General features: G+C 48.4%; 1 protein-coding gene across 3 annotated transcripts in view; it reads right to left on the minus strand.

Moving 5' to 3' along the window:
• Window positions 1-14,222, minus strand: part of casc3 (casc3 exon junction complex subunit) — a 40,063-nt gene that overhangs the window by 20,194 nt on the left and 5,647 nt on the right. For 2 of the 3 annotated variants that reach the window (XM_072487363.1, XM_072487362.1), the window contains exons 2-4: window positions 11,220-11,247; window positions 10,625-10,677; window positions 7,358-7,510 (exon numbers count right to left, since the gene is read on the minus strand). In XM_072487363.1, the coding sequence (XP_072343464.1) occupies window positions 7,358-7,510; window positions 10,625-10,677; window positions 11,220-11,247 (234 nt within the window). The remainder of the gene's footprint in view (window positions 1-7,357; window positions 7,511-10,624; window positions 10,678-11,219; window positions 11,248-14,222) is intronic. The other variant, XM_072487364.1, reaches the window with a different exon arrangement.

Raw genomic sequence — 14,222 nt, forward strand, 5'->3', positions numbered from 1 at the left:
AGTAGTTTGAGATGTTTCTAAGAAAATTGATGAAGTGCTGTAACAATGTAAGGTTAATTTTTTTTTAAAAACGCATTTTATTCAAACTTGTATCAAAGTAGGTTACAGCAAATAAACACCCCGGGAAACATTCTTCCCAACAATCAACTATACAGTTTGTACAGATTTTTCTCCTTTTTCACCCCCCCCCCCCGACGAACAGCTCCTGAAACGCGGTCACAAACATCCCCCACCTTTTCTCAAACTCCCCTGCTGAAGCCCCTTAACTCATACTTTATCTTCTCTAACCGCAGGAAGTCATACAGATCACCCAATCATGCTGCTACCCCCGGTGGCGATGCCAACCGCCTCTCCAGCAAAATTTGTCACCGTGCAATCAGAGCGGCGAAGGCCAAGACATCGGCCTTCCTCCTCTCCATGAGCTCCGGCTTCTCTGAAACCCCAAATATCGCCACCAAAGGGTCCGGGTCCACTGCCTCCTCCACTTTCCTGGCTAAGACCGCGAACACTCCCACCCAGAATCTTCCCAATTTTTCACAACCCCAAAACATTTGCGCATGATTCGCTGTCCCCTGCCCAAACCTCTCACCCACTTCTGTTACCCCCTGAAAGAACCCACTCATTCTCGCCCGAGTCATATGCACCCTGTGCATCACCTTAAACTGTATCAGGCTCATCCTTGCACAAGAGGTCCCGTTTAGCCTTCGCAGTGCCTCACTCCATACTCCCCAATTAACCTCCATTCCCAACTCTGCTTCCCATTTCTCCTTGATCTTCACCACCCGCTCGCCTCCCTGCTCCCCCAGCCAATATCCCCAATTCTTCCCTCCCCTTCAACATCCGGAAACAACAGTCGCTCCAGCAGGGTGTATCCCGGCAATCTAGGGAACCCCTTCCAGACCTTTCATGCAAAGTCCCTAACCTGTAGATACCTGAATTCACTACCCCTTGGCAGCTCCACCCTCTCCCTTAGCTCCTCCAGACTGGCGAACCCTTTCTCCAAATACAAATCCCTCACCTTGACCAGTCCCACTTCCCTCCACCTCCTATATACACTATCCATCCCCCCCCCCCCCCCCCCCCGACTCAAACCCATGATTCTCGCACAGCGGCATTAGCACCGACATCCCTTCCACCCTAATCTGCCTCCTCAGCTGATTCCATATCTTCAACATGGACTGCAGCACTGGGCTCCCTGAATACCTACTCGGAGCCATTAGCAATGTTGCCGTCACCATAGCCCTCAAACTAGACCCCTTACAAGATTCCTCCTCCATCCTAACCCACTCTACCCCTTCTCCTTCCCACCACCGCCGCACCTTGCCCACATTCGCCGCCCAATAATAATGAAGCAAGTTTGGCAATGCCAACCCCCCCTGCTGCCTCTGTAACAGGGTCCTCCCCACCCTCGGCACCTTCCCCGCCCATACAAAGTCAGAGATGATTGTGTCCACTTTCCTAAAAAAGGCCTTTGGTATAAAGATCGGGAGAGCCTGAAAGATAAACAAGAACCTTGGCAGAATATTCATTTTCACCACTTGGACCCTCCCTGCCAACGTTAAGTGCAGTGCATCCCACCTCTTAAGATCCTCCCTGGCCTCCTCCACCAGCTTCGTTGAGTTCCACTTATGGAGCCCCGTCCTTTCCCTCGCTACCTGAATTCCCAAGTACCTAAACCTATCCCTCACTGCCGTAAATGGCATCCCCCCCTAAATTAGCCCGCTGTGCCAGCTCATTCACCGGGAATACCTCGCTTTTCCCTACATTCAGCTTGTATCCCGAGAACCCTCCAAACCTCCCCAACAGGCCCATAATCCTTCACAAACTCTCCTACGGAGCCGAAACATACAGCAAGAGGTCATCGGCATAGAGCAACACCCGATGCTCCCTCTGTCCCCTCATTATCCCCTGCCACTCTGCCGACCCCGAGAGCCATCGCCAATGGCTCTATGGCCAGTGCAAACAGCAGCGGCGACAGCGGGCACCCCTGTCTCGTACCCTGTGTAAGTCAAAGCTTCGTAAGCTCATATCATTCGTCCTCACCCTCGCTCTTGGTGCAACATACAGCAACCGCACCCATGCCACGAATCTCGCCCAAACCCAAACCTTCCCAAAACTTCGAGCAAGTACCACTACTCCACCCGATTAAATGCTTTCTCCCCGTCCATGGACACCACCACCTCCGGTACCAGAGCTCTCGACGGATTCATCACCACATTCAACAGCCGTCTTATATTACTCGCGAGCTGCCTGTCCTTCACAAAGCCTGTTTAATCTTCTGCAACCACCCCCGGGACACATTCCTCCATCCTCCCCGCCAACAACTTAGCCAATATTTTCACATCTGTGTTCAATAGTGATATGGGTCTATACGACCCACATTCCACCGGATCCTTCCCTTTTTTTGGATTAGTGTGATTACTGCCTGCGTCATCGTCTCTGGCAACTCCCCCTTCTCCAGTGCTTCATTAAACGCCCCCAACACATGTGGTGCCAGGTCCGCCGCAAATTACTTATAAAATTCTGCCGGGTACCCATCCGGCCCAGGACTCTTCCCTGACTTCATACCCCTGATACTATCCAGCACCTCCCTCAGACCCAGGGGTTCCTCCAATTTTGCTTCCTCCACCTGGGGAAATTCCAGGTCATCCAGAAACCACCCCATGTCCCCCTCCTCTCCTCCTGGGTCTGCCTCATAATGTCCCTGGTAATACTCTCTAAATGCCTCATCTATCTTCCCTGGCTCTGACAGCACATCCCCAGCCCAATATTTCCCTGGACGCAGCCTGCCTCCGCAGCTGGTGCGCCAGCATGCAGCTCGCCTTCTCCCCAGCCTCGTATTGCACCCCTCTTGCCCTACGCAGTTGTCCAACGCCCTCCCCGTTGTCAGCCTGTCAAATTGCCCCTGCAACTTTTTCCTCCCTGCCAATCCCTCCACGGTGGGCACCCTCGAATATTCCCTGTCCACCTCCACTATCCCTCTCACTAGACGGTCATGTTCCGCCCTCCTTTCCTTATTCGTACGAACCGTAAATGAGATAATTTCTCCCCGGACCACTGCCTTCAGTGCTTCCCAAAAAATGCCCGCCGACACCTCCCCATTCTGATTGAACTCCACATAATCCCTAATCGCCAACCGCACCTCATCACAAAAAACTCCATCCGCCCAACAATCACGAGTCAAACCTCCACCCCAGCCTCTGCTCTCGTCCTGTACTGAACCGAATATTCAGCCAGTGGGGCGCATGGTCCGAGATAACTATCCCTGCATACTCTGCCCCCTCCACCACAACCAAAATCTCCTGACTCACTACAAAGTAATCAATCCTCGAATACACCTTATAGACGTGTGAAAAGAAGGAATACTCCTTTCCCCCTGGGTTCTGAAAGCGCCATGGATCCACCATACCCATCCTCTCCATAAACCCCCCAGCTCCCTTGCCATTCATACCCTACCCATCGACCTGGGGCTCGATCTATCCACCCTCGGCTCCAGGACACAGTTAAAATCTCCTCCCATGATCAACTGGTACGTGGTCAAATCCGGGATTGCTGCCAGCAACCCCCTCATAAAACCCACATCATCCCAATTTGGGGCATACACATTTACCAATACCCCACTCACAATCACATATCTCCACCTGGATCCCTCACCTCCTTCGCACTCACGAATCCCACTTTTTTGCTCATTAAAATTACCACACCCCTCGATTTCAAATAAAACGCCAAGTGAAAAACCTGCCCGACCCACCCCATCCTTAACCTCACCTGGTCCTTCACACGGAGGTGTGTCTCCTGCAATAAGGCAGCCCCCACTTTCAAGCTCCTGAGGTGTGTGAACACCCGCGACCTTTTAACCGGCCCATTCCGTCCCCGGATGTTCCTCGTCACCAACCTTATCGGAGGCTTGCACCTCCAATCCCCTCTACCGTCCGTCATCTTCCCCACTTAACACCCGCCCCTTTAATTCCACTCTGTACCTAGCCCATCCCAGATGGCCCCTTTCTTCGCCCTTGACCATGTCATCTCTCACCCCCTGCCCTGTCGCAGAACCCCCCCCCCCCCCCCGCTTTTCCCCTTCTTCCCCCTCCCCCCAGCCACCCCTCTTGGCCTTCTCCCCCACCACCTCACTTCCATTCACCAGCGTAACCTGCTAGCACGGCTGCCCCTGCCCAAATGCACATCCTAATACCCTTCCCCTCCCTCTCCTCTCCCCCCCCCCCACTCCTCAGCTCAAAGAAGAAGGCCTCCTGCTGGCCTTACCCTCCCCCACCCAAACAAGGACTTCTCCTGAACTCCAGGTAGCCTTCTTCAAAAGCAAACAAACAGATGTTAAACACAAATAGTCCCATAAAACAGGAGTGGGGATGGGAACATCCATCCCCACATATTCTTTTCACCCCTACAACTCCTTACATTCTCAACATTGAACAGACCCCCCCCACCACCACAAAAGAAGGCGAAAATCCCACAATCCCTACACCCACTTCAAAAATGCTCCTGACCATTACATAGTGCCAGCACCCCGGCTCCCAAGCATTGTCCGTTCAGTTCTCCCCAGTTTATGCTCCTTAATGAAGTCTTTGGCCACTTCTGGGGTCTCGAAATAATACTCCCTGCCTCCGAGCGTCACCCATAATTTCGCCGGGTAGAGCACCCCAAACCTGATCTGCCGCCTGTACAGCACTGCCTTGGCCTTGTTGAAACCTGCCCGCTGTTTTGCCAACTCGGCTCCGGCGTCCTGATAAATCCGGACGCTATTTCCCTCCCAGTCGCAGCTACGTTTCCCCCTGGCCCACCGTAGAACTTTCTCTTTCTCCACAAATTTATGGATTCTCACGATCACCGCCCTCGGCGGCTCCCCAGCTCTAGGCTTTTGCCTCAGAGACCTATGCGCTCGGTCCACTTCAGGTGCCTTACGCACCCCTTCTGCCACCAGTCCTGCCAGCATCCTCGAGACGTACCTCGTGGCACTCACACCTTCCACTCCATCAGGCAGGCCCACTATTCGCAGGTTCTGCCTTCTCGAAGCATTCTCCTGCTCCTCCACCTTTGCCCTCAGCGTTTTACAAAGGTCTCCTAGGAGCCCCAGCCCCACCTCCACCTACAGAGCCAACACACGATCGCTGTGGTCCGAGATCACTCCTTCAATCTCCCGAATCTGTGACCCCTGCACCTCCAAACACCTCTCCATCTGCTCCAAAGTACTCTTCAGGGGTGCCACAGCTTCTGCAATGGCCTTTGCATGATCCTCATGCATTTCTTTCCTCTGTTTATCGAATTCCTCCTTGATAAAAGTCATCAGTTCCTGTACCTGGGGCCTTACAGTTTGCCCCTCCCCCGCCTGCATGCTGGAAGAGACTGTCTGTGAAGCACAAGACTGTTTCAACTTTCCAGCCAAACCTCTCACTGTTTTCTGCCGGGTATGGTGATCAGAAGACATACCATTCCAGGGGTAAACTACTCCTCTAACATTCACCTACGCCTTTTCATCAAAATTCCACCCAGATCTGGGTAAAAAGAGCCCTTTTCTGTGACTTTGAACAGGAACATCACTTCATGTGACCAATCCCTCCATGGTCACAAGCAGAAGTCACAATGTAAGCAATTAAGGGGCGGCGGCACCGTGGTTAGCACTGCTGCCTCATGGCTCGGAGGACGCGGCTTCGATTCCGGCCCCGGGTCAGTTTTCCTGTAGTTTGCGTATTCTCCCCGTGTCTGCGTGGATCTCACTGCCACAACCCAAATATGTTCCTGGTAGGTGAATTGGCCACGTTAAATTGCCCCGTTAATTGGGGGGGGGGGGGGATTGGGTACTCTAAATTTATTTTAAAAAACAACGCAAGTTTTAAATTATTTTGTTGATGAATGCCTGTACTCCTCTACTTTTGTGTCATTATATAACTCAGTACAGAGTAGCATTATACTTGGCATCTTCCTGAACCAAATGCTCAGTAGCACACTTTACACACCGAGGACATTTCAATGCTTCAACATTAACCTCTCAATGTAAGACGGACATGGCTTGGGGATCGTTTTAGCATGGCCAATTCACCTACTCTGCACATCTTTGGATTGTGGGGGTGAAACCCACTCAGATACGGGGAGAATGTGCAAACTCCACACAAACAGTGACCCGGGGCTGGGATCGAACCCGGGTCCTCAGTGCCGTAGGCAGCAGTGCTAACCTCTGCGCCACCGTGCTGCCCTGTGTTTTTCAGCATCACGTCTGAGGTTTTGCACATGGATTTGGAGCTCGATCCCTGGATGCCATATTCGGGGGGTCAGGACGGCCGGAGTTGCAGACGGATGCAGACGTCTTAGCCTTCGCCTCGTTGATCACTCGCAGGCGGGGCCAGTTGGGGTGGAGGTCAGCTTCTCTCCCTGTGCCTTGATGTGGCTGAGGGATCTAATGGAGTTCCTGTATTTGGAGAAGGTGAAATATGCTCTGAGAGGGGCAAATGAGGGGTTCCACAAGAGATTGGGTTTGTTTATCTTACACTTTGTGTATTTGATTGCCATCAAGGGGGAGTGGTGTTGGAGTTGAGTTTATTTGTTGTCAAAATGTTAAAATGTTGAGAATTTGAATTAAAATATTATTTTTTTAAAAAAGAGGCATAGCAGTCTTGAAGATGTGTTAAACGTGGACCTTCACAGTAGCTGCTGGAGCCGAGCAATTTAACATTGAGCTTCCGGCTGTACAACTTCTGCATTCAACGGTTACATGAAGATAGCAATCAAGGAGTTCCTGATTTTATTTCCCATCTCTTTTGAATTCCATTTCAAAATTTATAGGTCACTTTTCTTCTTCCTCGTGCCTTGAAACTGTGTAAACGGACGATTCTTCAGCACTCCTACCTTGGAGTGAGAAGCTTGCAGCTTTATTCAAAATTGAGCACATGATGTAGGGTAACAACTCAGTACAGTAATGTGTCATGAACGGTCAAGCTTCAAAACTGAGGTCCTTCTGCCTGTTCCAGTGGATGTTATTCTACATCTCTATTGAGAAAAAAGTTCTCCGAGAATCTTGGCCAACGTTGCTCTCTCAAGGCCACCAAAAATGGATTAACTGGCCAAATTGCATTTGCCTACATAACAAATCATGATAGCACGAAATAATGCCCTGGTTAGGAAGGAGGTTGAGATATTTCCAAGAAAACCGATTGAAAAATGCAAGCTTTGAATTATTTTGTCGATGAATGCCTGCACCCCTCTACCTCTGCCATCCTACATCTCTTTCCACTCTTCCTGCGAACATTATTGCCACAAATAAATTCCCCTAATTCTATTAGGTTTGTTCAAGATTCAAACCTGCACCCTGTCCATGTCAGAAAAAAACTGTGGCATTTTTTGTTACCTGCCCATCGCCACTCTGTCTTTCTCCAGTAATCTCTCCCTTCTCTTCAGGTTTTCCTTCTTTGGACGATTCATTTTCGTTCACTGCATTGCCTGATTTTATTTCCTCCTTTGGAACTTCCTCGTCACTATATTCACCTTCCTCTTCATCTCCCTGTAGACAAAGATTGATTAAGCAATGGTAACCAAGGACACACCTCAACCAATTCAAATCAAACATTTTATATGATCATGGCAAATTAACTTTTTTTTATATTTAAAGTACCCAATTCATTTCGTTCCAATTAAGGGGCAATTTAACATGGCCAATCTACCTACCCTGCACATCGTTTTGGGTTGTGGGGGCGAGACCCACGCAGAGACAGGAAAATGTGCAAACTGCATGGGCAGTGACCCGGGCCGGTATTGAACCCGGGCCTCGGCGCCGTGATGCAGCTGAACTTTGCTCAGCTGGACAGCGTTAAGAAAAGATTGCAAGCTGGATGCTAACGGCAAAGTTTATACTGTTGGAGGAATGACTGATTAACATAGATTAACATAGAATTTACAGTGCAGAAGGAGGCCATTCGGCCCATCGAGACTGCACCGGCTCTTGGTAAGAGCATCCTACCCAAGGTCAACACCTCCACCCGATCCCCATAACCCAGTAACCCCACCCAACACTATGGGCAATTTTGGACACTAAGAGCAATTTATCATGGCCAATTCACCTAACCTGCACATCTTTGGACTGTGGGAGGAAACCGGAGCACCCGGAGGAAACCCACGCACACATGGGGAGGATGTGCAGACTCCGCACAGACAGTGACCCAAGCCGGGAATCGAACCTGGGACCCTGGAGCCGTGAAGCAATTGTGCTATCCACAATGCTACCGTGCTGGCCATTCTGACAGAACCGAGTGTGGCCTTAAAACAGTGATAAACAGAATAATGCCGCTAGATAAACAGACAAATGCTCTGGAATTACTTCATCAAATAGATGTTGGGGCAAACAAAATCAATAGTCCTAGTAGGACTGCAGGAGGGGCCGTACAGTGGTGCAGTGGTTAGCACTGCTGCCTCACAGCGCCGAGGACCCAGGTTCAATCCTGGCTCCGGGTCACTGTCCATGTGGAGTTTGCGCATGCTCCCAGTGTCTGTGTGTGCCTCACCCCCACAACTCAAAAAGATGTGCAGGGTAGGTGAATTGGCCATGCTAAATCGCCCCTTAATTGATTAAAATACGGTTTGGGTACTCAAAATTTATTTTTTAAAAAGGACTGCAGGAAATCTGGGTCAGCCACTTTTTTGTGCAGTTGGGCTTGTCCATCAACACATTTGTACCATAACAAAAAATAGAGAAACCCATTAAATTATGAATACTGCTAACTCTCTGCCAGTTGCATGAATCAAATTGAGGTGAATCTTTATACACAATACATTAATGGGTGAATTGCATTCTAATGATAAAAATAATTATGAAAATATTCATGCCTAAAGGACACTGGTATTAGAAGTGACTCAGTGCAAGAATAATACAGGGTAACTGCTGTCAAAGAACATTTCACTTACACAATACAATGTGATATGAACAGATGAATATAATTTACGTTCAATTGCCATTCAAGACAATTTAGTAGATCCCCTCCCTCCACAAACCAGAAAAGGCAATTTATTCTTTCCCCCCCCCACCATATTTTCTCCATAGTGACTTGCAGTGGCTTCTATTGATGCCAGCAATCCTCGGACAACAACCTCCCATCAGTAGTCACTGTTCACGTGTGAACTAAAACAGTAACCGGGCAAGATTAGTGAGGCGTGATGCATCCGAGCCTGACCGTCCAATTGCAGCAGCAGGATTTCTGACTAATTTTTGTCTCCAGAAAACGTGAGCTGTGGTATGACAACATTAATCTGCAAATACACCAAGCAATACAGAAACGCATAAGCTGGGAGCAACAGGCATTTATTGCACAGTATTCCAAACTTTGTTTTACTGTTTGCATTTTAGTTTAAAATAAGAGATTTAGCGGATTGGAAGCTAGTAGACAATATAGCCGCACATTCACACTGTACATACAACTGACAAAATGCTCATTCACGATACAGCACACGGCTTTTATTGTTCTTCTATTCAATAGTAAGCCAGCACTTTTCATTCCTCCTCCCCATCAGTCTCTGAACACATGTCCAGTTACATTTTCACAGTTAAAGCTCATGGAATATGGACATCCGGCAATATATGAGATGATTTTAAATATAAAATGCATCTGTCATGAAATTTTCCATCACATATTAGCTCAGGTTGTGTTACACTGCTACAAATTGCATCTGCCTGCCATCTTATCGAAGGATAATTCCCCTGTCACCTCCAAACAGTACTCATGCAGAACCACCATTTCTGACACTAACGTTATTGCTCTGAGTGCATACATTCCATTAATTTAAAATTACATTAAAACTTCTATTTTACACAAATCATACAGGTAAAATACAAAAAACACAATGTAAAATCTGTTGAAGTTATTTTCGTATCTACACAGGCAGGGAGGGAATACTCAAATCCAAGTTGTTGACCATACTTCCGATTGCCAAACGAAATAAGAATCAAGAGCAGAACAAGGTAGATCTTGTAAAAAAGATCAGAGGCAAGTGCAGCTGAGATGCTGCATGGAAGCAAGCCAAAATGAACCTGAAGAGATGAGACAGGTAAGCTCATCAAAAAAGATGCGAAAGAAGCCAAAACAACAGCAGAGACCACTCGGGAGACATCAGACAAAACAGGCTGCCCAGGAATGGGAGAAAGGAAGTTGGTTCAAAGAAATCAAATTAAGAGGCAATTTCTCACCAAGGGAGAGAAAGACAGAAAGAAGCTCGGGTGAGAAGCAGGGCTCAGGAACAGGAGCTACAGCATAAGAGCCAGGAGAGAAGGGAGAGAAGAGTGCACATGCAGAGTGCAACCAATTGGTGGAAGGCAAATGCACCACAGGACCACTCTACCTATTGCCACTCACGCCAACACACAAAAATAATAGAAACCAAAAAGAAGTCTCAAATTTGGCAACCGGCAGTACTTGCCATTAAATGAGAATGGTAACATCCATATTACCAGTACAGGTATGGAAAGGTACAGTACTGTACCTTCACCACAGCAACAGGACTCTTGCATTGCCATCGGCAACACAAGTATAATATTCACAGACTACCACCTGCCAATACTAGCACAGGAATGGCACAAAGCTCCTAGTACACGGCTCCAGGCCTTGCAGTTATCAATTGCTGGACTTACAGATTTCTGAGAACCATTCTCTTCAGTACTTTCATAGTCTGAAAGCACGACAGCTGAAATTAAAGAACAAAAATTAGCAAATTTGTAATCAAAGTAAAGTACTGCAACATATTACAACAGTACCAAGAAAATGAACATAGAATCAATCATTGTTTCTTTATTTAAGCCAACAGCCTATTCGTAACAAAACATCATGGTGGTTATGGGGAGAGGGGGGGGAAGAGGGAGAGGAGGAGGAGAAAGAGGCAGGTAGTGCTGACCAGCACACAATGTTTTCTGCTGCAAAGTGTTGTGAATGAGGACAGGATCAGGATGCATTCCAAGACCTCCCCCCAATTGTAAAGCTACCCGCCAACATTTATTGCCACTGCCTGTGGGTCCATATCCCACAGTCAGTGCATTTGGACAGGTCAGGCAAAGAGTTGCCTTTCATAAAAAGGTAAATTATTTGTAAACTGAATCTCAGTTAATTAGGAGAATTGCTTCCCAAATTAGGTAAGGAAGGACAAGAAGGTAGTACCTGAGGTGATGCCCTAATGTGGTGTAATGAATTTTGGCTGAAACCAACAAGCTTGTGTGTAGCCATGGTACTTACCATCACCACCTATGCCATCTTCACTCTCCTGTGAAAGAAACAAACTTTTATTAGTATCCATCCTACGATAATTTCTTTTTAAAAAAAAAAATTTAGAGTACCCAATTCATTTTTTCCCAATTAAGGGATAATTTAGCGTGGCCAATCCACCTAGCCTGCACATCTTTTTAGGGTTGTGGGGGTGAAACCCACGCAAACACGGGGAGAATGTGCAAACTCCACACGGGCAGTGACCCAGACCCGGTATCGAACCTGGGACCTCGGCGCCGTGAGGCAGCAGGGCTAACCCACTGCGCCACCGTGCTGCCCCCGATAATTTCTTTTTTTTAAATTATGTTTATGGGTCCTGTGATCCGTGACTCAGAAATATTATCTATAGTTGATACTTGCCACCAGACTTTCACCACTGCCAACGCATATAACTCAGGAACAAAGACTAACAAGATGTTTATGCTCCCCACCCCCTACTGGTTCCCCCTCAACTGCTGGGATCCTTAGCTGGCACAGAACATTACAAATCAGCAACTCTCGCAAAACATGAAAAAACATCCCACCATGGCATGGAAATGGACACAGCAAACCTGTAAGCATATGGTTTGCACAGTCAGCACAAGTTCTATCCAAAGCTCTTCATCACCCTGTAATTCACAGGTTCAGTAAACGATTCTACACAAATTACACCTCTGCCACAGAACAAAACCGACCGACTCCTGTGCTGTGCATATTGCCTTTAAAAGGCACATCAAGTTCAATCCTAGATTGAAAACCTAAAGACTGACATTTCACTGAACCCTGAAAAGCATGAAATATCTAACACAATTTCAAATCACATTTAAACATATTTATCCAAGCCTCATACTTAAATAAAAGGTCAAAACTGACATTTGTATAAGGATCTGAGCAGTGTGGGTCCTACAGGCCAATTCTGCTGTTAAATGCGGACAGCAAGTTGCTGGCCAAGATCTTGGCCTGAAGGATTGAGGACTGTGTGTCAGGGGAGGACTAGACGGGGTTTGTTAAGGGGAGGAATTTGTCAACCAACATCAGGCGGCTGTTAAATGTTTTAATGATGCCCCCAGAGGGACGAAGTGTGGAGGTGGTGGTCACCGTGGATACAGAGAATGCCTTCACCCAGGTGGAGTGGGACTATCTGGGGAGGTGCTGGGGTGGTTTGGGTTGGGCAGGGATTTGTGGATTGGGTCCGGTTGTTGTACCAGGCGCCGGTAGCGAGTGTACGAATGAATTGGGTGAGTTTGGACTATTTCAGGCTGCACCGGGGGATGAGACAGTGATGTTGACTCTCAGCGGGGAATAATGCAGGGGGTGGATCATGCACACGGACGATCTAATGCCCTACACTTCAAACCCTTCGGAAGGTATTGGGGGGATTATGGGTATATTGGAGTTCGGCCGATTTTCGGGATGTAAATGAATATGAAGAAGAGCAAGGTTTTTCCGATTCAAGCGAGGGGGCAGGAGAAGAGGCTGGGGGAGTTGTCATTTAGAGTAGTGGGGGCAAGCTTTCAATATTTGGGTATTCAGGTGGCGTGGGGAAGGGAGCAGTTGCACAAGTTGAATCTGGCGCAGTTGGTGGAACAGATGAATGGGATTTCAGGAGATGGGATGTGCTCCCGCTGGCGGGACGGGTACAATCAGTGAAAAGTTACTATTAAGCTATTTTGCTGGTCGGGACAGCTGGTATTCAAACAGTCGTACCAGATTGGCTTCAGCAGTCACAGGATGTGGAATTTTATGCTCGTTGAAGAGACCGGAGAGGTCACTCTCAATCTTCCTTTTTGACTTGAACAGTTTTTCATTGAAGAGCCTCGTCAGCTTCTCTTCGATAACCAGGTTTCTCCGGCCTTGGTGCTCTTGGTTGTGTTCCAGAATCCAGGGAGGGGTCGGTATGGGAACTGATGGAAGCAGCCTCTTATAAAGACAAGGGTTTGGGGGCACTTTTGACAGCACCTTTAACTTTCTCGCTGGCCAGGTATTCCACAAGCCCGGTGGTGGATCTGAGGGTGTGTGGACAGTGGCGGCAGCACCTGAGGTTGGAGGAGGCCTCAGTTTGGGCACTGATTTGTGGGAATCACAAGTTTGCACCAGGGGGGGCTGGATGGGGGGGTTTCAGGGGTGGCAACGGGCAGGGATTGAGCAGTTTGAGGACCTATTCTTTGGGGGCAGCTATCCAAGCTTGGAGGGTTTGGTGGAGGAATGTGAATTGCTCCGGTATTTGCAGGTGAGGTATTGTCCGGAAGCAGGTACCGTCCTTTCCTCACCTGCCGCCCCAGGGGCTACAGGACAAGGTGGTGACAAAAACAGGGGTAGGTGAGGGTAAAGTTTCGGAAATTTATAAGGAGTTGATGGATTGGGAGGGAGCCCCGAGAGGGGTAGTGAAGCGCAAGTGGGGGAAGAATTGGAGAGGGAGGTGGAGGCTGGGGTGTGGGAGGAGGCTCTGAAGAGAGTTACTGCATCCTCGTCATGTGCCAGGTTAGCCTTATTCAGTTCATAGTGGATCACAGGGCATATGTGATTTTGGCCAGGATGAGCAGGTTTTTTGAAGGGATGGAGGGTAAGTGTAGGAGGTGCGTGGGTGGGCCCGCAAATCATGTTCGCATGTTTTGGGCCTGTCCGAAGCTTGGGGGATTCTGGCAGGGGTTTGCCGACGTTTATGTCAGAGGTCTTGAAGGTAAAGGTGCTCCCGAGTCCAGGAGTGGCGATTTGTGGAGTGTCAAAAGACCCAGGAGTCCGGGGGGCGGGAGAGGCTGATGTCTTGGCCTTTGCCTCCCTGGTAGCCCGGAAATGGATCTTATTGGAATGGAGGGATTCTGGGCCGCCAAAACCAGGCGGGGGGTTTACCATGATTAAAATCAGAATTAAATATACATTGAGGTCCAGCAGCCAGTACCTTTCTATATTCAACGTGCTTTGATAAATAAACATGTAGCAAAACCTGTCCAAGCACAAATGTTACACCAACTAAAAAATGTCACGAATAACCAT

Source organism: Scyliorhinus torazame, chromosome 21, assembly GCF_047496885.1.
Source record: "Scyliorhinus torazame isolate Kashiwa2021f chromosome 21, sScyTor2.1, whole genome shotgun sequence".
Lineage (NCBI taxonomy): Eukaryota > Metazoa > Chordata > Chondrichthyes > Carcharhiniformes > Scyliorhinidae > Scyliorhinus > Scyliorhinus torazame.